At 39.4% G+C, this 27,464-nt stretch overlaps 1 protein-coding gene across 2 annotated transcripts in view; it reads left to right on the top strand.

Moving 5' to 3' along the window:
* ARHGAP10 (Rho GTPase activating protein 10) overlaps positions 1 to 27,464 on the top strand; it is a 242,147-nt gene that overhangs the window by 175,316 nt on the left and 39,367 nt on the right. For both annotated transcript variants that reach the window (XM_025042863.1, XM_006906273.3), the window contains one exon: positions 25,448 to 25,598. In XM_025042863.1, the coding sequence (XP_024898631.1) occupies positions 25,448 to 25,598 (151 nt within the window). The remainder of the gene's footprint in view (positions 1 to 25,447; positions 25,599 to 27,464) is intronic.

The raw sequence follows: 27,464 nt of genomic DNA, 5'->3' as shown, positions 1-27,464 counted from the left end.
TAACGGTAACTGCAGGAGATGGTGGAGGACGAGGGCTCGGAGAGACAAAGCTGCGGACTTCGGAGGACAGTACCGCCGACTGGGGGGGCTCTGGAAGGTGTCCTGAAGCGTGGTTTGAATAGGTTTTAGAATGGAGCTGGAACAGGGGTGAATATTGTAAGCGGACAATCAGGTCTGGGGGGATCATGCAATCAGAGAAACGCAGAGTAGGTGTGTGTTCTGTGAATGCAGCTCCCGCTGGAACCTGTGTGAGAGGCACCAGATGAGATCGGGCAGAGATTCGAGCCAGGCGTAGGGAGGTGGAGGATGCCACCCTAAAACTTCTGGATTTAATTTTATAGGTACCAGGGTCTTTCAGGGGTTTCAAGTAAACCAAAGCTGAATGTGGCAGCTGGGTTTGCTGTAGAAAGTAGAGGAGTGAAAAGATCAGGCGAGAGGTCATACGGCATAGATGAAGGGCCTGGTAGCGAGGACGGGGAGTTACAGGCCGGAGAGCATCACTTTGGGAGATGGGCAGATGAAATCCAGGGGCGAGATTTGTGGGACATCTCAGGGGAAGGTGTTATAAATAATGCTGAGAACTCAATCCTGGGAGAATGTTGGTGCCATTAATAATAGGACAAAAGAAAATGGGGCAGGAGTGAGATGAGTTTAGTTTATAAGATGCTGAATTTTAGTTGCGGTCTGATGTCCAGCAGACAGTTGGGGGCGTGGGGCTCAAACTTGTCGGAGAATTTAGTGGTAGAAAGTTTAATACAAGATAAAAAGGCATGAGATTGACATGAAGAAGTATTTATTGGATGCTCATTGTATTAATATGCTTTTGCTCCATCTCCGGCACTTATCTCATATAACTTAGTGTTTAGGTTTATGTATGTGTGTGTATATGTATACACACACACTTAAGATACATATTTCAAATAGATATATATATTAAAAATATATAAATTCTTCATTTCATGTAAATGCAATAGTATCCCTAGGTATGTACAAAATTCTGATTACATGTTATCCCTTTACACATACGAGAAAACTAAAGGATGAGAGATTAGCTTGCTCATGGGCACATAGCTAGTAAGTAGTCATGCCTGGGTTTAAACTAAGGCTTGTTCCATCCTAAAAGCTTTCCGTCACTAGGAGAAAGTAAGAACAATATCCTTGAGAAACACCGAGATTTTACTGTTAGTGATAAAAGAGGAGCCAGAAGAAACCCAGGCAAGTTCAGTGTCAGGGTTGTCGAAGGGTATTGTCCATGATGCCAGATGCGGTCACGAGATGGGAGAATATGAAGACTAGCAGATGGCATGTGTTCTCTCCAGGAGTAACAAAGAGTCTGTTGAGAGCAAGAGGTGAAATCAACTCATAAAGTCTTAAATGAGTGAGTGTTCAGGAATGAGCGATCGTCCATACAGATCTACTTTGTATTTTTTTTCCATATGACAGAGGAATATACAGGAGATGTGATAGGCAAGGGAAGAACATAGTAGGACCTGAGTTGTATACAGCTTGCAAATCACTCTTATATTCTAATGACCTGTTATGTGTCTCTTTCTCAGTGCCTGAGAGCCCTTGAAGATTCTAAAGACCATTAGAGAATCATCAAAGAAAACATTAATATCAGGGTCATTTTAATACTTGTCTTATTTTATGTTTAACAAGGTGATTTATATAAAGTAAGGTACATAATGTCCTTCTCAACCAAATCACTTTACATAATACATATCTTGTACGGATTTTAATTGGATTTTCTGTGTGATATGCCAAATGTGGGACTCTTGGTTGCTTTTAGCTTTGTGTGGTTTTCAGTTTACTCTGGTGTTCATTCATCGTCTGATGGTCAGTAGGTCATGAAGTTTTTTCTAGCTTTTATTATAGTTTCTGTGGACCAGAAGATGTCGAGAGACAACATATAATATTTACATAAAACTTTTCTTACATGAGGAGTCTAGTAATTGTCAAAATAAGTATTTTAGCCTTTGAAATGGTTGTTTGGTGGTCTGTTTTTTTCTGGTGTGAAAATGGAAGCAATTGGAGATGATCATGCTTTGTGGAGAAGGCCGATGTCATATTCCTGCTCCCAGATTTCTTCAGTACACTTTGATTTTTCCCTCTTTGTAACATGTTGCCAAGTCCTTGAATAGGCAGTGTCCCCCCCATCATAGAAGAACCTATAACGAGTAAAGGCGGGAAGGGCACATACGTTTCCCAACAGGCGCCCAGTGTAGTCACCAGAATATTAAATTGCAGGCCATCGCATTATTCTTGTCAACTTTGGGACTGACCTTCTGATCTGCACCCACCTGCCTTTGCCAAAAGCATCCCTGCCCCCAGGCTCAGTGGTGGAATGGATTCCGTGTTCAGTCCCAACTTGCAGTCCAGCAGCAGCCACACATGGACTGTTTTGGCTATGAGACAGCCCACTCCTCCATTGCTCTTGCTGAAAACACAACACACATCCTCACCCTCTTCTGCGGGTTGGTCTCTGTCATCCTTTCATGGGGAGGAGGCCCAAGTGAGTAGTATGCAAAATTTTCCTTCTTCAAGTACAAGGAACCTTCCGGTCTTAGAGCACGCTTGTTATTTAATGGGAAAAAGAAAGCTCTTTAAAAATAAACCCAGCCTAAAATGCTTCCTGATTTAGCTATGGTGGCCCTGGGTTGCTAGGCAGCACCAGTTTTCATGTGAGAGAAAAATAAATGTCTTAAACAACAGCAACAACAATAAAACTCCAAAGCTTCTCAGAGCTTTATATCTGCCTGAGTAGTGACTGTTCAACGTAGAAGTGAATACAAGAATATTCAACAAATTTTCGGATGATGATTTTTTTCTTCTAGTTTTTACGAATGTTGGCCTCTTTGGCATAGCCATGAAAACTTTACTGTTATGTTTTTCTTTTTATTTTCTCAATAGGGCTTTGTATTTTTCTGGAGTGTTTAAAAAGAAGCATCTTTGAGGAGTCAGAAAATAACAATGACATTGTCCTCCTGATTCTGCTGTTTTCATTAGCTATGTCTCAGGGAGTGTCTGCTTTGCACTGTAATGTAGCTCTGTAGAGGTAGGTAGTATTTTCTCATTGGACTAGAGTGGTTTAATAAGAGGAAATTTGGGAGACATGGGTCTTTTCACTCTGTAGCGTTTTAGTGTCCAGTATAGACAAAGCACCAGGACTGTCTCAAGAAAATTGAAGAGCTGCAGTATAGAAGGGGGAGTTGATTTATTCTTTGTATGTAAAAGCATGCTCAGTACAAGTTAGAGAACTTGCCAGAAGGTCAATTTTCCATGCAGTAGAAGGAAAGACTTCATAATACTTTTAATAACGAGAATGTTCATGCTAGAGATGGGACTGAGGAGTTGGAGGAAAACTAGCAGACCTCTGCAGTCTCATCCATGCTGAAATTTTCTTCCAGAGTCTCTGAGAATGCAAAGCTGCAAAGACAGAGCAAAGCTCAGTGCTTGAACTTGGCACTCAGTCACGATTCGTAGAATTAAAAATGAGGAGGAGGCATATGATCCTTTTGTTCATACACCTCAATTCTGAGACGAAGTCTCTTCTAGGTTCTCGCAGCTAGCGAATGGCGGTGCTGCGATGCAAACCTAGGACTGTGTTGCCCCGAGGTTGAGCCACGAAGCCCTGGACTGTAGTGCTGATCCTTTCATTCTACAGTGGCTTTAAGTAGAAGGCTTTTGTCCTCATGGTCACTGTCTAATAGGCCGGACTGCTATATTCTCATCTTTAGAAACAGCAGATCTGGAATATATGTAGATTGAACTAAAGCACTAATAAAAAGAATATTTCATGTCTTAAATATGTTTTCAGGCATCTAAAATTATACCAAAATAGCATAAATGAGAAAATAGAGAAGCAGGAAGTATTACTTTAATTATGTAAAGTGACTTTTTTATACTAGAGACTAGAGTATTGACAATAAGCTACAAGCTTTAGTAAAAACTTTTAAAAATGATGAAAACTTAATATAGTATGTATGCTGTTGAGGCCTATACAGTGATAATTTGCATCATAGGATACTTGCAGAGAAAAGTTTTTTTTCCTCTTTTCCTGGAAAGATATCCTGCTACTTTGCTGACAAACAGGTCTGGGAGTAGGGTTTTTTTTTTTGTAGACTCTGAACCCACAGTCTCTGGGTCCCCCCTCATCTGTAGTACCCCATGTCATTTAGCACAAACATGTCCTAGCAGATAGTCTGCCCTCTCCCAAAACTGCTCACTGGGGAGATGGACCCTTCTGGCATGTTTGTAAGACTCGGTGACACTATCATCTTGATCTGCTGAAAGACAAGATTAATGACACTGGAATCTGGGCTGACTCAGATTCTGTCCTCTAGAGATTTGGAATGGAGATGTGGAGAAACCCAGCCAGTTACCGTGAGCTCGTCTCCGGGCTTGGCACTGAAGAAACACCTGTGGTGGGTCAGGTTCTGGCAGAGGGGAGGGGAGGGAAGGCATTGTGCAGTGGCGGGGGGGTAGATCTGGAAGGTCATCAGAAGAGAGACATGCAGGGGAGAAATGGAGAGTTGGGTGATTCTTGATGGCCTTGAATTGCTACTTTGGGGCAGTCTTGAGTTCCTGCTCTTTCAACACCCTGCCGATTCCTTTTAATAGACCTGTTTTTACTTATGTCAACTTGGTAATGTTTTGGTTACAACCAAATTATCTTCAGACAGTGTGAGAAATTACAGATTGCAAAGTGCCTGTAATTTGATAAGTTTACAGTGCATAGTTTCTGCATTGACTGATTTAACTCAGTTTAGTTTATATTTCATTGTATCTCCTGCATGTCCTTGAGGCTGGCTGGCTGCTGCTTAGGCCCAGTGCTCATGAAAACAGATCAGTATGTCTGGTCAGCATAGTTTTAGGTGGAACTGGTCCCTTAAGCCACTCAAAACTGAACCTGTGGCTTTAGTCCCATGATTTTATGACCAGAATTTCTTTAATTTTCTTCTTAAGTTTGCTCTTCTTAGACCAAGGTTTGAATTAGAAGTGACTTTTCTCTAAACTCTCATATAATGTCTTTTTTCCTGAGTTACTGTTTTCCCAGCTCTTGGTTTCCGGTCTGGTGGACCCATTTCATCTCCCGTTGTATTCTCCCATGTCTCCTAGCACGTGGCCCTCCGGTCTGCCACTCAGTCAGTCAGCGTTTTAAAGCCCACGCCTGCCTCTGACATTCTTTTCTTCCATCCAGAGTAGTAGTTTTGAAGTTTTATTACATTAGGATCCACTTTGAAAATTTAATAAAAGCTTTGGGTCCTGTTTCCAGAAAATACTGTATACATACAGTAAGTCCTCACTTAATGTCATCGATAGGTTCTGTGACTTTAAGCAAAATGACATAGAGTGTTTAACTGATTTGTCATTGGCTAATTGATATAAACAAGAGTTAAGTCCTACGGCATCTCATCAAGATTACGATGAAAAGACATTGAACAAAATGATATTATTCGAGTACCTGCTGTGTACACTAAAGAAATGTACATACAGCTTCAGGAATTTCTGGGACTGCCAGGTCGGCAGCCCACAGCCAGGGAGAAACCAAGAGCCACAGTACAATCCCTGAGGAGTTAGCGTCCAGAACATTTCTTCAGGCTCAGCCTTTCTCATCTTTTGCTATTGACTTATTTCCCATACTTTGTGTAGAACTTAGGGGAACAGGTAAGGATATCACTCATCTCAGATTCATGCTTTATTCCATTAATAATGCTTTGTTGTTCCTTTTTGCCACCTGGGGGCCAGTCACCAAGGAAACCTTTTCTTAAAATATTGGATTCCTCAGTTTGGCCATGGAAAGTATGAGCCCACACTGAAACACATTCTGCTTAAATAATGAAAGATGGCCACTTTCCATTATTTTGAAATATGCTGGTATCCAGTCTACGTGGGGATAAGGGAGGAAATCAACTTGAACAGGTTGCATCTCAGTTCAGGTCAGGTCTTCACAGTGTAGCTTCATTATCTCATTTCAATTCTCACGAATTTCTGTGAAATTAGAACCATTCTGAAGCACCAGTGCTACATTTAGTCTACGATAAATGATCACTGACCATATGCTCAGATCTCAGTTCCTGCATCTTTAGAATGGCAAACAGGTAACATCCTATGTACCAGATGTTTTGAAACGAGTGTTAGGCAGAAAATGGCTAAACTAAGGGGCGACAGTCTTAGCTCACGCACACTGGAGCGCAGTCTGTTTCTGCTAGACTTCCATTAATCCCCCACTTTCCATTGTAACGAGAAGAGTGGGCAAAGTGACGACTCGGTGAAGCAGGCCGCTACAGAGTGTTCCGCTGGAAGTCTCCCCGTCTAGTCTAGCGCCTGCTGTCCCAGGTGTGTCCAGGGTCCTCAAGACCACACTCATGTTTGGGGATTTGCCAGAGGGACTCATGGGACTCGGCATATACCGACAGCTAGATTGATCACAGCGAAGTAGTGAGGACTGGCAGAGAAGACAACACACATGGAGTCTGGAGGCCGCCTTATACCCCCCGCTCCCAGGAAGAGTCACACAGTGAACTCCTCCCAGTACCAAAAGATGTGACGTGTGTGCGATGTTTCTGTTCGGGGAAGCGTGTTAGAGACTGAGTGCCTGTTGGAGGCAGTCGCCTGCGTAAGCGTCCTTTGCCTCGTGTGTACCAAAGTGCAGACTCACAGGAGGAAAGCAGGTGTCCCGCTAACACTTGCACATGCGTGTTTGTGTATAGTTTAGGCACAGCTGGCCATCCTAACAGTCTAGTGAAGGTTTTATATTTGAAGAACGGTTTACCAAACAAGTTCCCAGGTGCCAACCAAAGGCCATCTCTGCAAACAGCCCTTTCTGAGGAGAGCCTCTCTGCCTGCTGTGTGTATTCTTTTCTGCACCTGGGCATCTTTTAACCACCACTGTGAAGAGCTGGAGGGGCAGGTGTGAGCGTGATGTCCTCTGTCATTGGGACTCATTGTTAAGAAGTGCCTGCCCCCTTCTACTGGTGAAGTGCATGCCATCAGCTCTGCTAAAAAGGGCAGGATTAACTAACTGAGGAGCATGGGAATTGGCAAGAATGTGGTTGAAACAAGTAGAGTAAGTTACAGGCCATTACCAAGAAGTTCATTACTACTTTTCATGCAGAAATTTGTAGAATTATTGTTTTTCTTTTATTTTAATATCTTAGTGGTCATACTAGAATTACGCCCCCCCCCCCAATACACAGCGATTTAGGGAAATTTTGTGATTTTTACTCCTATTTGCGTCACAGATCTTCTCTTGACCAGGTAGCAATGACTTTTGTCTATATTTGTACAATATTTTGTGCTTCTCGTTACCATAGAGATACAGTAAGTCTTCACTTAATGTCATCAATAAATTCTGTGATTATAAGCAAAACGACATAACAAAACCCGTTTTACTGTAGAGTAAATGATATAAATGAGAGTTAAATCCCTGTGGTATCTCATCCATGTTATAATGAAATGACACTGAACAAAACATTATTTGAGGATGTGCTATACAGGTATCTATAATTTTAGGGTAGAGTAAAACCTAATCACCTAAAGCTTCTTAAAGCACTGTGCTTTGTCTGGAATATGCTTCAAAATAATCTGGGAATATGAACTGAGATGGGCCAGGGTTGGTGATTGATGTAGCCAGGCGGTGTGTCATAGGAGCTCATTATAGTATCCTTTTTACATATATATATACACACATATATATATATATGTGTGTATATATATGTAAATATATATATATATGTGTATATATATATATACACACACGTATATATATATATATTTATCTGGAGTTATTGATGATAAGAGTTAAGTGATCTGATATTTGGTGCTGGAATCCTATCTTTTATGCAATTCTTAATTCATTCAAAAAACATCTATTAAGCTGCTTCTCCATGCTTTGTATTATATGGACAGGCACAAAAGATTAAGGAAACAAAAAGAAGCAAATCTCGCTTCTTAGAAGTCCAGTGTTTAGTGAGAAAGACACCAGTGCAGCTAACTGACAGAGCAGAGATCCAGTCACATAGCCTGAAGACTGTGTATTAGAGTTTTGACGTACGAGAAGCCATTAGCTTCCTTTGTCTAAAGTCGGGTTAAGACCAGTTGTACACTTTAAAGACTTAAATGTATTAGGCATCCCTTTGTGAATCAACTTAGTCGTTTCTTCAGCAGATATTTATCTATTCCATTCACAGCAGCGAGCTAGGCCCGTGGGGGGTGTAAGGATATAATTATAAACTGGAAGATTCCTTTTCCCTGAGCATACTAGTCTGCTGAAGGAGGAGGTTCCTCAGTAAGGGCTTCCTGAGTGCCTGGTGTTCCAGACACTGGCCAGTTCTAGTAGAGAGGGTAGGTCCTACTGGTGTGCCTACAGTTTATCGATTTATGCAAGAGACTGAAGCTTGGAGAGGTAAAATTAACTTACCCAAGGTCACACAGCTTGCTTTATTCATTTACAGCCTGACTTGTTCTAACAAAGATTTTAGGCAGTTAAGCCACACAGTTAGAAAGTTTCTTGTGGTCTTTCTTAGTGTCCCAAGAAAAACAAGGCTGTATTTTTTTTTACGCTTAAATGATGCATAGGGTTTCAGTCAATATTACTACATGGATAGTTCCAAGTTTAAATTGCACAAAAGTGCTTATGTATGTCTCTGTTGGAATGTGTGGGAGTAAGAAAGGAAATCTCTATATTTGATTTCATAAATTCATGAGCTTTGTATAGTCGCTTGCTACACATGCCAAGGCTTCGTTGTGTGCACAAGAAAGTTCTTATTAATCATTGCGCAGCTGATGTGTTGTTTGCCATCATTATTATTCTTAATTACCGAAAGTATACATGGGCTATGGACTATAGTTTGTGCCAAACCAAATCTCTAATGTGACTGGATTGATAGGTTTTGAGGAAGATTTATAATCCTTTGTAAATGATAGTAATTCTGTCTATGTTCATATAAAGAAACAGTGCACATCAGAAACTCACACAAAATCTGGATCATAATCACAAGTAATGTTATTCTCAGTTTCTCCCTCCTGTTCTCTTTAATTTGTTGCTGAATCAACTTTGCTTTTTTTTTTTTTGGTATATTGAAAATGGAATTTATTTATAGGCTCTGCCTTTTTTTAGGTAATTTTTACCCCCTGCCTCAGCAGTAAGTAAAAGTGGAGACATTCTTTCTCTAGGGAAGGCTTCAAAGACTTGATTTCTCTAGAATGTCATTTCCGTTTAGAGGCAAATGGGGGAAATGACCCCTAAGAGAATTAGTCATCATTTTCAAAATTTAATGAAGGAATTAGGTCATTTGTGCTTACTGTGCTAATAAGCTCAGGGGAAGCTGGACTTATTGATGGAGTGATGCGGACAAGTTCTCGCAGTGATAGTGTTAATTGTTTCTCGTGTACAGTCATTTTATTCCTGTGATTCCTGCAGGACTGTGTTTCCTACAATGCTCAGGGCCACAAATGCATCCATAGTTGAACTTTTTTGGAAGTCTCCTGTGGCTTTATCCAAATTCCATATAACTTAAAACTTTTTTACTTGACTTGGTTATTCAGATGAATCTGATTCTTCATTGTTTCCTATTCTTGGCAGCTTTCCTGTCGATTACTGTAGGTCAGTGATTTCTTAACTAGTTTTTATGTTTCATATTCCTTTGAGAATTTGAGAGATAACAGTCTCACTTTCTAAAAAAATTCAAATGCATATAGACAATTTACATATGATTTTAGGGCATGTTCTAATACTAAAGTCTGCATGAGACCCCAGGAATCTTTGCTTTGATGAAATAAGTGATATTGAAATAATAAAAATATGTGTTCCATTTATATATATAGACAATGAGGGAGGGAGTGAAGTTTTTCAAGTTACGGGTTTCTACATGTGATAGTATATTACTTTTTACTTGTGTATTTACCAGTATTATCTATTGTCCATTTATTATCCAAAACAGATGATCTCAAACACATGCTTTAAGATAGCAAAAACAGATCTCAAAATCTTACAATATAAACCAAAAATAGATTAAAAGAGAAACACGAAAACAGAAACAAAAGCTTGATATCATTCAATGTAGGAAAAGGCTAGAGATCAGCAAATGAGGTTTCTAAAGATTAACATGGGCCATTTCTGTTTTACTTCTGACCAAGACTCTTCCACAGACGCGATATGGGACAGATGCACGTGTAGTCTCCCTTGGGAGGGAGGTCAAGGGGTTGGCTTGGGCAGCCGTGGGTAAAGACCTGACATTTCCACAAAGGTGGAAGCTCCACCAGATCACCCTGCTCTCCTGACAGAGAAAAGAGAAGAGCAAAGGCCTGACCTATCTGGGACTTTGTCTCAGACACCCAAGAGCCAGTGGTCTCCAGCAAGAGACAGTCAGAAAGAAAGCATCAAAACCAACACTAAGTTTAAAAAGAGCTTCTTCCAGAGAGGAAGATGGGGAAAATGAGCTCTTAGAGTAGAGGAAGTGTCATTTCCTGTCTGGATAACCTCTAGCTTGAGCATCTAGAGGTCATCCTCTCTTCCCTGGCCCATCTTCTGCCTGGAGAAGAATAAGAAGTGAGAAGTGGTTGATAACTGGCTGCCTGGGACAGAGACTCCTGGGAGGAGCTGAAGGGCCAAGGCCTCTACTGGAATTGTATACAGCCCAGGCATGGGGAGTGAACACAGACACAGACGTAACATTTTGGCAAAAACACACAGATGCAGTCAAAGACCAGTCTGCATACAGCCCTGACTGCATCCTTGTTCTCTTCATACCCTTTGGTTATGAACCGAATTGTGTCCCCTCAAAATTCGTTGTTGAAGCTCTAGTCCCCAATATGATTCTGTTTGGAGATGGAGTCTTTAAGAAGATAAGTAAGGTTAAACGAGGTCGTAAAGATGGGGGCCCTAATCCAATAGGACCGCTGTGCTTAAGAGAAAAAAGACAGCAAGCATATATATGCACAGAGGAAAGGCCATATGAGGACGCAGCGAGAAGTCTGCCATCTACAAGCCCAGGAGAGAGGCCTCAGAAAAAACCAACTCTGCTGGCACCTTGATCTCGAACGTCCAGCCTCCAGAACTGTGAGAAAATAGATATCTGTTGTTTAAGCCGCCCAGCCCATGGTAATCTGTCGTGGCAGCCCTAGCAGATGAACACACCATTCTCTCCGGCTGCAGAACAGTAGGCAGGACAAACTGTAGTGGTGCACAGAAGAAAAGTGACATCCAACACATGGAAGAGATTCAGGGAGTTGTCACGTAGCGGCATGAATAGGAAGTGTCAACAAAGCTGCCCGTTTAAGACATTAGTATATTTGAAATCAACCCAGAAGATCCACTGTGTAATCTATGTGAATGTATCGCAGTAGGAGAGAGAAAGGAAACTGTAGATGAAGAATCTATTTCAGAAGAAAAACGGATCTGAGGAAGAGAAGAAATGAACTTCTTAAAATTCATCTCTATAGAAGAACTAAATATTCAATAAAATGGGAGTTCAAAAATAAAATGATTAAAGAGGATTTTTAAAAGGTGCTTGCTGAGCTAAGAAAACAGACACCTAAAATACATTTCAAAACAAATGAACAAATTAAAAGTGGAAATGAATAGAATCAAAAGTTAAAAAACAAGTCGCCATTATTGATGAAACACATGAAAGAGAAAAATAAAACAGTAGCCGTGGAATGCAAAGATGACCCATCAAAAGACATTGTTGTTACGAGAATGCCAAACCAAATACATAGAACAAATCATTTTAATGATAAAACTGAAGATAACTTTTTTTCTGAATCAAAGTGAGGCCTTAATCTGATCAAAGTGATCACTGAATTTCAGGAAATGTCAATCCGAAATTTTAAGTTATTCACAATTATCCATTTAGAGACATACTGTGGTTCAGTTACTAGATTTTTGAGGAAAAATAAAAATTCCACTGGGAGATACATCTGGTTGCCTCATGTTTTCTTACAGCAACTCAGAAGACAATAACAATGTTTATTAGTCTCGAGTATCTATTTTTGGCTACAAAGAAAAATTCTAAAATTTCAAAAGACAGAAACAATAGAGACCACTTTTTCTGATCTATAATACTCTAACTCTAGAAATTAACAACAATGGTCAGAATAATAGAAGCCAAAAAATAAAGTCCCTGGTCATCTGGAAATTTTAAAGCTTTTATGATTCATGGATCAAACTAGAAATAAAATTATTGCTATCTAGAAATATATGAAAACAAGCATATCAAAACTTAAAGGATAGGGAAAAATTATGTTCTTGGGGAAATTTATAACCTTAAGTAAGCCAGAAGGAGTGAAATATGTTAAGCTTTTACCTATTCCCTCCCCTCAAATTTGAAGAAAATATAAAAGATGAAATTAATTAGCATAAAATAGGTTTTCTTGGCAAGGCTAGTCAAGAAAAGTGGGAGAGATGGCTCACATATACAAATAGAAACAAATGCGGAAATGACCATACATACACAGTGCACAGAATTTTGAAAATCTGAATGAAATTAGTGAACTGATGGTAATGAAAGAAATAGAAAATTTTGAAAGAGCTACCATCTATTCCCAGAAAAGCACCAGGCTCAGATATTTTCACAGGTGAACTCTTAAACTTATAAGAAACAGTTAAATCTATTGGGATTTCAACTGGTCCACAGCAGAATAAAGAAGTTTGTTTTTTATGACGCCAGTAGGGCACTAATGCCAATGTCTGTCAGAGATAAAGTTTTAGATCAATTTTACTTAAGAATTTTATGCAGAGATCTTAAATAATATATCAGCAAATAACAACAGTACTTTAACAGTATAATATTTCAATCTAAGTTGAGTTCATCCTTGAAATATAATGGTGACTCAATATTAGGAAATACATTAATATAATATACCATATTATAAAGTCAAAGGAGAAAATCTTCCAGCAAATGCCTAAAAGCACTTGTCAAAATTTACATAATTCCTCATAAAATAATAAAACAGAAATTGTGGATACTTCCTAAAAATGATTTAACTCTTAAGTTAGAATCCTGTTCAGTTGTTGAAATGCTTAAAATGTTGAAATTGTGACTTAGCTCACTATTACTAATTCCTAGTATTACTAGGCAAGAAAGGAGAGAAAAAAAAAATAAGAGATGATACGGAAACTTGAGGAGGCAATTTTACGTTATTTACAGATATGGTTGTTTACATAGATAGCCCAAGAGAACAGATTGAAGAATTACTAAAATGATTCATTGGGATAAAGTAATAAAAGTAATTACTAAAATCAATAGCTTCCTCATATACAACCAGAATCAGGAAATACAGAGGGAGACTAAATGTCATCCAAAAAGATAAATTACCTGAGTGCAAGCCTAAATCGAGAAGAAGAACACCTATTTGAAGAAAGGTATAACATTCCACTGAGAGATGAGGGAAATCGTTTTTAAAGCAGGAAATAAGTGGCCTTGTACATGTCTGGTAGGATTATGAGTTGGAACTGCATTTTTGAGACAGTTCAGCAGCGTCCCGCAAAGCTTAAAATGTACCCCTGCTTTGAAGGCAATCTCTCTGCTACAAAATACTCTGCAGATAATTTCTCAAAATTTTGTAAAATTCGAGTACATTTATTGCCATTTGTATCTTTCAGTGCGAAAACTGGAAACAGCCCTCAGTGGTGGGGAAGAGAGTTAAATAAATCATATGATGACCGTAAGAAGAAACATTCGTTAGTCCATTAAAAAGAATGAGGTAGATTGGTAAATAGTGATACTGATTGTGGTGGTCACACCCTCCAGGGACCCCGTGATCCGGGCCCTGTGACAGTGGGACCTAGGACCGGTGACTTGATTCTAACCAGTGGAATCACAGGTGGTGGAATATCTTTCCCATGATCATTTTGTTGTATAAGACTCCATTGGAACAGATGGGAGGGAGAGGATCTTTGCTGGCCTGGCATTTGCAGGTAGCCATGCTGTGAGCAGCCTGCAGAAAGGGCCACATGGCTCCGAACTTTAGGCTGCCTCTAGCCCATAGTTAGCAAAAAGTCAGAGCCCTCATTCCTGCAACTGCAGGGAAGTGGGATTCTGCAGCCATCCACATGAGCTTAGAAGCAGATCCATCCCCGGTTGAATCCACCACAATGACGCATGATCACAGCCTTGTGAGCTGAGGACCTGAGCAAAGGGTGCATTAAGCTGTGCCTGGACTCCTGACACGAGGGAACTGAGATAATTGATAGCTCTCCCAGATATAATAAGAATCAGAAAACAGAATGAGTTTGTGGTAATTCGTTGCACAGCAATAGTAAATGAATACTGAAATTAAATGATTGCCAAGACCCTGACACCCTATTTCACTCTGAATTAAATTAAAAAAAAAAAAAGAAAAAAAAAAGTCATGCTGCTTACTGATCCCACTTCCCTTTCACACTGTCATGTGTTATACTTCAGTCACCCTGGCCTCCTTGATATTCCTGGAACACGAAAGGGACATTTCTACCTCAGGGCCTTTGCACTTATTTATTTCCATTGTCTAGAACATTGAATGCCCATAGTAGACATTTAGTTAATATTTGAATGCATAATTAAAAATTGAGGTATGGAACTATATTATGATCCTTGTGTATTAAGATGCATAGATATCATGCATATGTGCATAGACAACTTTTAAAATTTTCTTAGCATTATTCCAAATTTTTAGTGAAGCAGTCACAGAACACTATTGACAATGTTTGCCTTGATAAGGAAGGGACTCGGTATTTTTTTAATATTCCATCTGTTTCAGTTTCATCAAGTGTTACGATGGGGGAAAACTATGGCTCATTTGTAGTTTTCTTCTTTGACTTAAAAAATAATAAGCTAACTACCACATACTTACATTTACATTACAGAATAAACAAATACCCTAGTTCTCTATCAGAGTGTAAAGATATCTGTCAACTTGACTAATCTTTTGGATAAAACTGGAAATGGCTGGAGAGATCAGGTTTCAGTTTGAAGAGACTTTTAACAGTGAGCCTGATTCTTTTTGACTTTGAGCTCCTCACATTCTTCGACGTCCTTCCTTTCTGATGAATGAAGCCCTTGTGTGGCCATCTTGTCCTTAGATGACAAAAACTTGTTTATATGATCTATTTAACACATTATATTTATTATGAAGTGCTTATATCTTGAAGTTACTTCGGGAATGGTTATTTTGCTTATATCCAAACTATCATCTGATTATACATCTGATATCAGATGAAGAAATGAAATAAATGTGTCTCTTCGTGGTAGATTACAGATGGCCACAAATACTTTCACACTCTGCCCATAGAGATATGGGAATCTGTGTGTCCTTCTCTTAAATCTTGGTGGACCCTGAGATTGCTTTGATCATTAGACTATGGCAGAAGTGACTCTTAACTATGACAGGAAGAGACTGATAGCTTCCACTTCCTTCCTCTTGGAACGCTCCTTCTGGAGGTGTCAGCTGTCATGGAAGAAGTCTGCCCACCCTAAGAATGCCAAGCTGTAAGGGAGCCCAGGCTTGCAAGGTAGAGAGGCTGTGTAGGAGAGAGGAAGAGATATACTCAGCCAATCCTAGCCAGTTCTAATCTTCCCATCCCAGACATCAGACGTATGGAAAAATAGCTTGGTCATCCCAGACTCCAGCAGACAAAACTGAGGAATCCAAGTAGCAACCAAAACTGAGGTTTCGGACTGTGGCTCCAGTCACAGCCACTTCCAGCCATGGAACAGACCCCCGCTGAGTCTGCTTATTTCTGCCGTACAATGCCCAAATTCCTGAGCCAAAAGATTACGAGCATAATAAAATGGTGGTGGTTTGATACCACTAAGCTGTGGAGAGGTCTTTTACACAGCAATGAACAGAAAGAATGTCCCACTATTTCCCTGAAAATGAATTTTGGGTTAGTGAGTTCTCTTTCACTGTTTACTTCCAGAAGAGTGGTTTTTTTTAGGTGGAAAAGGGAATATTTTTAAAGGTTATGTATTTGAAGACATATTATCTGCATCTTTTTATACAAAATGATAATACGGTACAAGATATACAGGTGATCAATGATATTCCTCCCGTGTCATTCTCCCCGCATTGGCGGCAGTTTTAGAGCTTAAGCCACCTGGGTGAGATTCCGCCTGCCCTGCCCTCGCTCATCCTCCCCAATACGCACACTTTATTTATCACTGGGACTCGCTGACCTTTTTTGGAACAGACTCAGCGCTACTATCTACTGCATATTTTTTGTTGTTGTTGTTTGTATACATAGTTTTGCATAATAAGATATAGGAAAATAAGATTAAAGTGACTATAGGTTCTGTGGCTTTTAGTAAACCTCAAGGGGGTGCTAATCACCGTGCTCTTCGACAAAAACATGGAAGAATGATAAGGTTAGTACTTTGGAGGCCAGATGAGGATGACTTTCTTTATAATGAATATATTTATGAAATGGTAAGTTTACAAAGCTTTTTTGTATATTTATTAATACCTGACAGTTTCTTCTTTTGGAAAGAGAAAACCAGAATAAAAGATGAACATGCTCCCTGTATAGTCAAGGCGGCCCTCTGGCGTGTTGACCACGCACCACTGGTGCAGTTAGAACATACAGAACCCAGTGTGGCTGACCTGGAGTAGGGGAAGAAGAGAGCCCAGAGGCCTCCGCGGGGTGCACTGTATGTTTCTCAGGGGATGGGGGAAGGTTGCTCTGTCCTTCAGAAAAGGGTGACAGGTCAGCTTCACAGGTTTGCTTCTATATTGGGAAGAGTGAGTCACCTGGCTCAAATAGCTTGGTGAGTGACTCTGTCTTTTGGGATTGGTGTATATGTTTTCCCTCCTAGATTCATGAGTTGACCCATACAAGCCCTGCATGCAGTGTTTGAACCTCTTTTGGAATACCCCTGGTCTTACCTTTTAAAACTTCACTGACATGGAACTCTTTATCTCCCAAATTAACTGCCCAACAGTTGTGTAACTTCACTGGTTCAGAAGGCTTTTGCCCTCATATTCAGCTGAAATATGCCTTCTTCTCAACCCATTAGCCTTAAATGCCAGGTGAATCCCTCTTCCACATAATAGTGTGTTTTCAGGCACTGAGAGTTGGTACTGTGACCTATTGGATTTCTTTACAGGTCCTTCAGTCGTATGACTTTGTTTTGAATTTACCACCTTCCTGTTTATACTCCGATGTGATTTATAATAAAAAATACATGTTTGATCTTTGTCTACAGTTCCCCAAACCCTTATAACTTCCTGAGTGATAAGAGCAATGGGAACACTTTTGCTGTATTTGGTCTGTTGTCCTCAGTCCATAAAGATGAAATTGGTATCTTGTTATTCACGACAAGCCTGTTTCTATGTAACCAGGTTTATGCTAATGAGATGACTTTTGGAAAGCACCAAAGGATGGAGGCTGGTTGCCAGGGGAACCAATAGAAGAATGGAAATTTCAATCCCATCCCTTAATTTGTGGGGAGGAGAGAGGAGTTAGAGGCTGAATCATTCACTGATGGCCAATAGTTTAATCAGTCATGCCTATGTAATGAAGCCTCCATGAAACCCCAAAAGGATGGGGTTCAGATAGCTTCCAGGTTGGGGAACCAGAAGGCTTCCAAGTGCCACTGTGCCAGTCCCCAAACTCTACAAGGACAGAAGCTCCTTTGTTCAAGACCTCACCCTATGTATCTCTTCATCTGGCTGTTGGTTCATATTATTTAATATCCTTTATACTAAACCAGTAATCTAGTTAGTAAATGGGTTTCTTGTATCCTGTGAGCTGCTCTAGCAGATTAATTGAACCTAAGGAGGTGGTTGTGGAAACCTCTGATTTATAGCTAGTTCATCAAAAGCATATGTGACAACCTGGGTTTATGACTGTCATCCGAAGGTCTTGTGAGGACTGAGCCCTTAACCTGTGGGATCTGATGCTTTCTCCATATAGATAGTATCAGAATTCTGTTGAATTGTGGGGGACCCAGTTATTTTTGGAGAGTTGCTTGTTGGTGTGGGGAATCCCCCTTACTCGTCAGAATTGGAGACTAGGATCTTTACACTCCGTTGGCGACAATTCTGTTTCTCTTTGATGCTCTTACTGCAAAACAATGTAATGCTCTAGTGTGGTCCATTCAATTAGCACCTGCCTCATTCTAGGTCTACTCAGGTCTGTTAATCCTCTGTAAAATGTCATCAGTTTACTAGTCATGATATGTCTTGGCCTTACTATCCATGTTGACTTTTTTTATGGCCGCTGCGAAAGCACATATACCTCATCCTGCACTTCTGCAGCTTCTTTTTAAAAGTGTAGGTACTGCATCATTCATCATGTTTGGAAATATTTGTGTCAAAGACAGTCCTAGGCAAAGTGGAATCAGTTGAAGGAAATCTCATTGACTACTTTTAAAACATAATTTTGCTTTAGCCAGTTTATTTTTATGAGGGGTTAAATGTAAGAAAAAATTGGAGGTTGCATTTTCTCTTTAAAAAGTAGCCCAAGCGTGGGGTCATACATACTTGGCGGAGGCTTCAGATGATTCTGATAAATATATACATGACTTCAGGAGATGTTTTCTTCACTGTGATTAAAATTCACACATTTCCTTTTGGAAAATTAATAGATCCAATGCTTATTTATTTTTTCTAGGGAAATGGTATGCCAGCCTACTCAAATGACTAGGGATCGTCACTTGTTTTCCAAAAGAAAAAATAGCATTCACCTTGAAAATTTCAGATGATGATGAGGCAGTTCTAAATGTGTTTACTTATATTCAGTTTAAAGTTTCATAGGTAACATTGAGGCAGAGTCCGGGTTTTTGTCATGGCTCAAGCTAGCCCTGGGTCTTTGCAGGTCCCAAGGCCTTCGAGGACTACAAATGGTAGCCCTCTTGTGTTCCAGTCCTCTGTGCTGCTGTAGAACCAAGTGACTTCTGAGGGAGGCCTGAGTCCTAGAAAGAAGAAGCATAAAAAAGGAAGAAGAAAAAGAACCTTGGAAGAAGTTATACACCCAAACTGGAAGATAAGAAGGAAGAGAAAAAACAAAGGAATATTACATATAGAGTATGCCTTGTAGTTGACATAGAATATTAGTATTTCTTGAATGTTATTCTAGGCTTTTATTGCTGAAATGCAAACTTTTTGTTTGCATGTGAGCAAAGGACATATGATTGAACAAAATCTAGCTTGGCATCAGCTCTTTATTCAGTGAAGAATATTTGTAGACATGTGGGTTATGAAAGTCAACGGTACAGCTGTGTTTGGGCAAGTGTTTTCTTCTGACTTTGTGAAGTATATGCTGCAGTTCCCAAATATTTGCAGGTGCAAACTGATAAAACTGCATCTGGAGTGTTTCTAAAGATTTGCAAAACAGAAAACATTTTATAATTGAGGATATATATTCACACTATAAATGTAAAGAGTGATGCGGCTTTGGCTTAATCAGGAGAGGTTAGCCTTATGTGGAGTGGGGAGAAAATTATCTAGTGAGCATTTGAAAATTCTGTTAATACCATTCGGTCCCCAGTATTTTATCAAAGTTTGTTATTGTATTATTACTCCTCCTCTTTCTCTTTCTCCTCCTCCTCCTCATCCTCCTACTACCCCCTTCCCCAGTGGTCTTTGTTAAACATTAGAAAACCCAGGGCAATGAGATTGCATCCACAGTTAATGCCAGTGAAAAGGCCCATGGTTTGGGGTAGGTAGTTCTGGGGAAGATTCCATTTTATAATATCTGGTTGATAAAAGTTGTCATTTACTGAAATCTTGACGTTAAAAATCTAAGTCAGTTATGTCTTGTTCCATTTAGTGCATAGACTGCTACAGAAATCGATATGGTGTACTCCATTTGGGAAAGGAGTCTGAAAATGTCCCCTGAAATTAAAGCTAAAAGTTTAGAAGTAAAAAAAAAAAAAAAAGAACTCTATGAATTTGGAATTTGATAAATTCCAAAAAGTATACTTTTTGCTTTTCTTTTTTTCAGTCGTAAACAAAAATCAAAGTTGTTTTTTCAAAAAGCTCATGGTAAGTCAGAGCCATAATCAGAGCTTTAACCTGTGGGATGGATGGCTACTGGACTGGGAATGTCTCCTTCCCCCTTCTCACTCTCTCCTGTGGCATAATGGAAAGGGCCTCGTGCTGGCAGGCAGCAGGAGGACTCCGAACAAGACCCTAAAACATGCTTCAATGTCAGCCTAACAGATTTTTGTGTTGTGGCTTGTATCAGATAATGCATATGAAAGCGCTCCGAGGAATTTCAACTATTGAGCAAAATCTCTCCTAATGAGAAAGTACATACATAAAGGATAAGCCTGTTGGAGAGAATCAGAGCCAGCAAGACGGGAAATAGCAGTTGGCATTGAGGCTTTGGTCTGGGAGTAAAGCTTGAGTCTGCAACTAACTAGTGGAATGAATCTGAGCAAATCTTTACCATAGGGGCCTCAGTTTGTTCAGCTGTGAAATAAAGGGTTTGGCCCGAGTGATAACTAGGATACTTTTCAGCTCTGAGACTCTTAGTGTTCATTAACTAGAACAAACATGAAGCCTTAGAATACTTCCAGCATCAAGCCTGAACCCAACCAGTATCTCACTGTCAGTCAGTCCCTATTGATTCTAGCTAAATTTTGTATGAAAGGCTCACATTTAGTCACGGGATAGTGCTGATTCAAGGACAGGCAGCTGGAAAGTTTTCAGGGTTCTCTACTGTTCACACAGGAGCTAGACTCTGCAGTTATGTTGTGGATGGAAGTTCAGGCGGTGGTAGAGCCAGCTTAGAGTCACACACCCCAGGGTGATGAGTGTTTGTCCCACACTCTGAAGCCGAAAGTAATATCTGGCCATTTTATAGTTACATGTTTTAGAAAGAAGATTGGAAATATTTTTCATCCTTCCTTTCTATGTTAAAGGTTTACTAAAGGGGAGCGTGCATTGATTTCCAACTGTCTCCTGGTTTTACCTGTTTATGCATAGATGTAGCTATGTGAAGTATGGCATCTCCAAAGAGTGTATAATGTGAATGGGACTTAACATGACTAGGTAACATTGGAGGCATGCGAGCATGATGACTCAGATGTGGAATCAGGAAATCTGGGTTCAAATCTTTGTAGGTCAAGCACTTGGCATAATGTAGGGCATATTGCCAGTACCCGGTTGTTGCAACTTATTACTCAAGATGATAGGAAAATACAAGCATAGTGGTAGTCTTATCAGCGAACTCTTATGTAAAACACCTATTTAAAAAATAATTACTTTTAACCATATTATTAATTCAGCTGAGTGAAATGCTGCAGATTTGGGTTGGGTACTAAAGCACAATTTCCAGAAGCCATCCTTATTTTCTGTTACCTGCAAAGTATTTATTTCTGGCAGAATTGGCCTCATATTCTCCATATGTCGCCCCTGGCAGCAGAGCATGAAGGACTTGGGGAGGGTTTTCTGTGTGTGGCTCAGTCTCATGGGCATTAACATCGACTTTGTTGAGTCTGAGGCATCTGTGACTCTGAACAGTAGTGCCAGACTTCTGTTTGTGCTAGCACTCTGAGGAGACCTGCATAAGCGCCTCCTTACCTGACACGCCTACGTGTGGAGTTTTGTTTTTTGTCATTGGATTGTCTGGTTTGAGTTTTTCTTATGTTGTAAATATGAAGGTGCAGTGGAGAAATTTTCTACACTGAAAAAAAAAAAAAAACAAAAACAAGTTTTGAGTAGACTTGATCTCTTGATTCTTAGTATTGCTTAAGAAGGGTTTATCCTGTCTAGAACAAAGGTAACGTGAGATGTGATGCTCAGGAAGTTCAGGGAGTCAAAGGTTTTGGAAAGAGATCTGAGCGATGGAGGCATTTGCATCTACGAAGTGGTTCTAGAATTGGAAAATCAGTGTTATAGTTAAGGGCAACATGCTTCTTAGTTATATAGAACAAGAGAAGCTAACTTTTAACTTCTAAAATGAGATTGCCAAAAAGCAGGTCACAGTTTTAAAGCAAATAGTTTATTGTTTCCTCTTCTAAATTTAAAAAGAATATTCTTTTAAATCACTTCTGGGGTTTCAGAGAGAACCACGAGAGCATAGCTTTGACACGTAGAAAGAAAAAGCTTAGAACAGAGGCTGGTGCAGCCAAAGACAGACGCTTGAAACATCTAGGCAGACAGTACAGTGACGGTGAGTCTGAATGGATATTCTCCAGTTTTACTCTTTCTAAATGGAAATGGAACAGTAGTTGGTGATTTTCCCTAAGAATTAAATTTTGTTTCTTTTATAAACTGGCATCAGGGAATTTGGATTCAGAGTTGAGAGTTCAGATACCAACTCTACCATTTTCAGACTGGGCTAATTATTGAATCGTCGAGTTTTTCTCATTTTAAAATGTGGGAGCAGTAGTTACCACAAAGGTCGTTGAGAACATTAAAGTGTTTCAGAGAAAACCTACTACCTAGTAGGTGTTATTAGAATTTAAATGTATTCAATAAAATAGGAAGTATTTTAAAACTAAAATTTCAGTGTTGAAGTGCAGAAATAAATATAAAAAACTATCGTGTGATTCTCGGTGACTTGAGAATTTTGCAAAGGTGCTTCTCTTCAGCCCATTGCTTGATGAACTTTTTCCACAAACTCTTTAGAGTAACCACCTTAGTACTGAATTTGAGGAATATTCAAGACCTCAGCAAATTAGTACCTTCTCAAGTTAGCGTCCATGCTTCAGTGTCACCTAATCTGGATGAAAGGTTAGCTCTGGGAAATGCTGACACAACATAGAGTTTGTTGAGGAAGTGGTTGGTCTTTAGAATCTTTGAAATATTTTATACCTAATTAGGACTTAAGAAAGGTCCGAGTAATTGATTGCATATTCAGTGCCTGTTTCGCTGAAATAATTTTTCTGGTGTTTTGATTAGGATTTTGATCCGTCTAAGACAAGCATAGAATGCTGTGGAATGACTGTCTAAGTGAGTGTTTTTCAGCCCTGGCTACACAAAAGAATCACCTGGAGAGTTTCAAAATGCAAACCAAAGAAAAACATCACCTTCAAAACCCAGTACCCAACCCTAGATATCGTTTTTTACTCCAGTTTTAACATGAAACATTATATTAGTTTTAGGTGCACAACACAATTATTTGATAAATGTGTGTACATAGACATATCTATATATACAAAAATGATCACCACAATGAGTTTAGTTCAAAGTTATCACCTCATATTTTTTTTCTTGTGATGAGAACTTCTAAGATCTATTCCCTTGGCAACTTTTAAACATAAAATACAGTACTGTGAACTATAGTCACCATGCTGTAACTTATTTATCTTAGAACTGGAAGAAATTTGTACTTTTAGACCACCTTTGCCCATTTCCCCTTTCCCTCCTCCCCCTGCCTCTGACCACCACCAATCTGTTCTGTTTTATGAGTTTGCTTTTATGAGTCTGATCTCACATGTCCATTTGAGATCATAAAGGTTTGTCTTTCTCTGACTTATTTCACTTAGCATAGTGCTCTCAGGGTTCATCCATGTCGTGGTGTGCAGCAGGATTTGTAAGTCTTCTGGAGACTCTGGAGGCCTAGCCCTGGGGTAGTGGAGTCCCACGGATCCTGTTTTGCTCGGTAATCTTCCTGGAAGTTGGGACCACCCCTGCGCCTCACTCCTCACTCGCTTGCCCACCCTGTCACCCTGAGGTGGCGGTGGTGACCGTAGAGGAGAAGGAGCCGTTGTCAGCACTGAACGATTAGAGTCAACGTGATCTTCCAGGAAGGTCTGCTCGGAAGGCGATCCGCTGTGCCACCCACCGGTGCCGCTTCTTGGGGTTTAACTTTCCCCTGCTTATGCGGCTTTGGGTGCATTGGCTCTGTGTATTTTTGGTTTCCTATTCCAGTAATATTCCAGAGGCATTTGCCACGTTTGTACAGATCAAACATAAGTTGAGGAGCATTTCCAAATCTTGGTCACACGTAGGTGCTGTTTCGTTTTAACGGAATTAAGAGTTTTCCCATCTGCTCTTCTCTCCATCATTGTCATCCTCTTCTCAACCTGACTCCTGTCCTGTTCTCACCACCCCGCAACCTTTCATGTGATCAGTGACAGACGGCAACAAATCCAGCTGTGGACAGTGATTTTGACGACAGCGGATATATTTAAGGCAGATAAGTAGTTTGCTATTTGCCAGAATACCCTGTTGGAACACAGATTCTGTGGAAATATGGTGTTAGCAGGTTACCAGTTGGAGCACTAAATTAAGTTTTCGCTAGCAAATATTTGTCCGCAGTAATTTAAATCATTTTAAAAATTCTGTTTACACATGAGGGGGCAGTATGGTACTATAAAGCAAATGCTCTGGTGAAATGTTTATTTTTATTGGCATATAATAGTTTTTAGGTGAGAACTTTTAGAATCTGTGATTATAACTCTGATACAGTTGTCTCTGTTAAACATGATACACTCATACGATACCCTCACCTGCAGGTCCCATGCCTGTTTTAATTCAAATGCACAAATACAATAATTTTCTTGAAACAATGGAGCTTTCACGCAGTGCCTTTAATTGTTTTATGTTTATGGGTTATTTTGTTTGTTTGTTTAAGGCAAGTCGCCCTTTTTCCTATTTCTTGCTTCTACCTAAGGAACATCAGCTCTTTGGAGATGCTCTGTCTTTTAGGTTGATGTCTCTAAATATTTTATTTTATGACTTCATTGAAGGCTGAGGGGCCTCCAGTGTTCTAAAGGACAGGAAGCCTCTGAACTTAGGTCTTGGCAGCCATGGATGGTCTATTATAAATCACCTCTGGATGATATACTTCCCTTTATGGCACACATTGCTTTTCCAAAAAGAAAAAAAAAATTGCTAAGCAAAGAATCAGCACATTTTAATGTTATTATTGCTAATATATGAATGACACTGTAGATAATCAAGGCGCTAACATTCTGGGAGATTATTAAGAGAAGTTGGAGGGTATTAAGTAAATTGATAAAATTTACAAAACATTTTTATGAAGAATGTATGTGGGAATCTGTAAGGTAATTTCATAAGCACAAGCTATTTTTAAACATGTAGAAAATATTTGCAGTCATAAGTTTTTGTTTGTGTAAAAAAATTGAGACCAGCTTTTTGGCATAAATATAACCCTGTGTGAAATTTAACAGGATATTTGTTTTTAATATTTTATCCTGGCTACTTCTTTTGTGGATGAAGAGCTGTGGTATTGTCTACATGTGGTAAAGATAATTATACTTGTTTAGTTTGGGAATGAATTTATTTTGAAATATAATGATTTGATGTTGCTTTAATTTTAATAAGAAATTTAATTTTAATTTAATTAATTTTAATGATACTGTATTTTGAAATTTTCTGTTAAAAATAAAAGATTCATGACCAATACCCCAAATTTGAAGGAATGGATTTTTGGCTCCAGCCTATTTTGAATGAACTCCAAATCAAATTTTGTTTGATGTTGCTTTATTGTTGGAATACATAGGTTTTCTGTTCAGGGGAAACAATTAATGTTCTTATGCTTTGATGGCAGATTTTTAGGACACTGCCTGATGCCACATTCCCTGAGCCAGTCTCCTTGTCAGCATCACCCCCACATGCTCCACCAAGGCAATCGAAGAGACCAGGCCAGAGAATCAAGAGACCTGTGGCTGTATATAATCTTTGTCTTGAGCCGGAAGATGGTAAGATGTCCATCATATTTTTATTCTTGACAGCATGTTGAGAATATAGTATATCATATGACCCCAGGGCAAGCCATGGCTTTCCATCCTTTGTATTTTAATTTCTCTTCCCCTTACGATGATAATTTTTGAGGTTAACAGCTAGGATAAAGGTTTCTTGTCAGAGAGAGAATACAAGTTTCAGTTTTGTGTTTGTCTTTGTTATGCATGGTTCCTTTTATTTTTTTAAAAGCTTAAATTTCTTTTTTAGGAGACTTGTGTGGCCTCCTGTGAGGTTACATAACCCTGAGACAAATGCAAGGGGAACAAAAATTAAAGCAGATCTTTTATGAGAGGAGCCGACAGAGGCCGATGTTAAATGCATCTAGATTAAAGACAACTGTTCCCCGTTGCTCTGGGGTTTATGGCTTCTGCAGCTTACTTGCCCTGTTTCTCACAAGGCAGGTATCTCATCATATGGCGGGGTGGCAGATCGACCTGCATTTGGGGGCCAGGCTGAGAGGACTGAGCTTCAGTGGGACTCTGGCAAATAGAAGTTCTCATGTCCCAGCTAATTGCTGTCATGTGACCATGATGTTGCCTAGTTTTCAAAGAGAGCCTGAAAATTTGAATTTTAAACACTGATCTCTACAGAACAAGACAGTGAGCCATGTAGAGGCCACTGATTGCTGACCATGTGGTTATTGGTGTGGAGAATAAGATGGTCACGGTCTCAAAAACCTGCATTTTCAGTCTGCATGTCTAAAATTCTAACTGTTGTGGGACTTCACCACAGCTGAGGACATTTTCTGAATTTGAAATTAGTCTTAATTTTTCTTCCTCTTCTCATCTTTGTTTTGTATCTTTCATTATTCTTTCAAGCTACTGAGGTTATGTTGGTTTGGAAGTATGGGATGATTGTCAAAGGGAGGAAGGGAATGAATGAAAATAGAAGCAAATACAATACCTTCATCACAAGCAGCTATATACTCAGATGTCCAGGTAGTTAATATCCAAAGATCCAGGCCAGCAAGTGACTACTCTCTTTAACTCAACTGCCTGGGAGGTGTCTGTAGAAGGACTCGGAAGGCTTCCTGGGATAACACTGGGGGCTAAGACATTCTGATGTTCTTTTAAATTGTTTAAGACACATGCAGCAAATGGTAGTTTTACAGTCACATCCTTGTTTTCCAGAGGAGAGGCATGAATCATTAAAATCAACTTGTAATTTCAGAGTTTCCTTTTTGAATTTAGTTTCAGCGTCTGATCCCAGCTAACCTTTTTATTCTCTCTCTTCACTTTCACTGTCTCTCAGTAGAGCTGCTAATAAGGAGTAAAACTGACTAGCTCGAATTGCACCTTTCCTTACATCTCACTTGTCCTCAGGTGGAAGTGTTAATAAAGAGTGAAAGAGGGAAATGTTGCAAAGTAAGAGGGGAAAAAAATCGTGAAGAGATAGAATAATACCTACATTGGCTCAAAACTGACCTGACTGTATTTCATAAAGGAAATGACCAAAGAAGGACCTTTGTTCTTAGAATTACATCTACTTTTTTGGTATTTTTAGGAATCGAATCATAATATCCAGTCACATGTGCACAGCATATTAATCTTTTGATCATTAGGTTGCTAAGTGATTATAAGTGGGCTAGAAGCTACTGAAGTGGTATTCAGCATATCTTTTATGGGAGTACTTAAAATGGTATGCAATTGTAGTTTTCTTAATTTTTAGGTCATATAGTAATTCTTAAAAATTGAATATAAGAGGATAGAAAAAGATTGTCAGATAGTTGACTGACCTTGTTAGTCTTTGTTAATCATTTATATGATGTTTCATTCTCTATTTTGTATTTTATAACTTTAATCCTTCTTAATTGTAACCTTGGA

Source organism: Pteropus alecto, unplaced genomic scaffold (genome assembly GCF_000325575.1).
Source record: "Pteropus alecto unplaced genomic scaffold, ASM32557v1 scaffold50, whole genome shotgun sequence".
Lineage (NCBI taxonomy): Eukaryota > Metazoa > Chordata > Mammalia > Chiroptera > Pteropodidae > Pteropus > Pteropus alecto.
The sequence above is the reverse complement of the archived record's forward strand: the minus strand, read 5'-3'. Positions and strand labels throughout refer to the sequence as shown.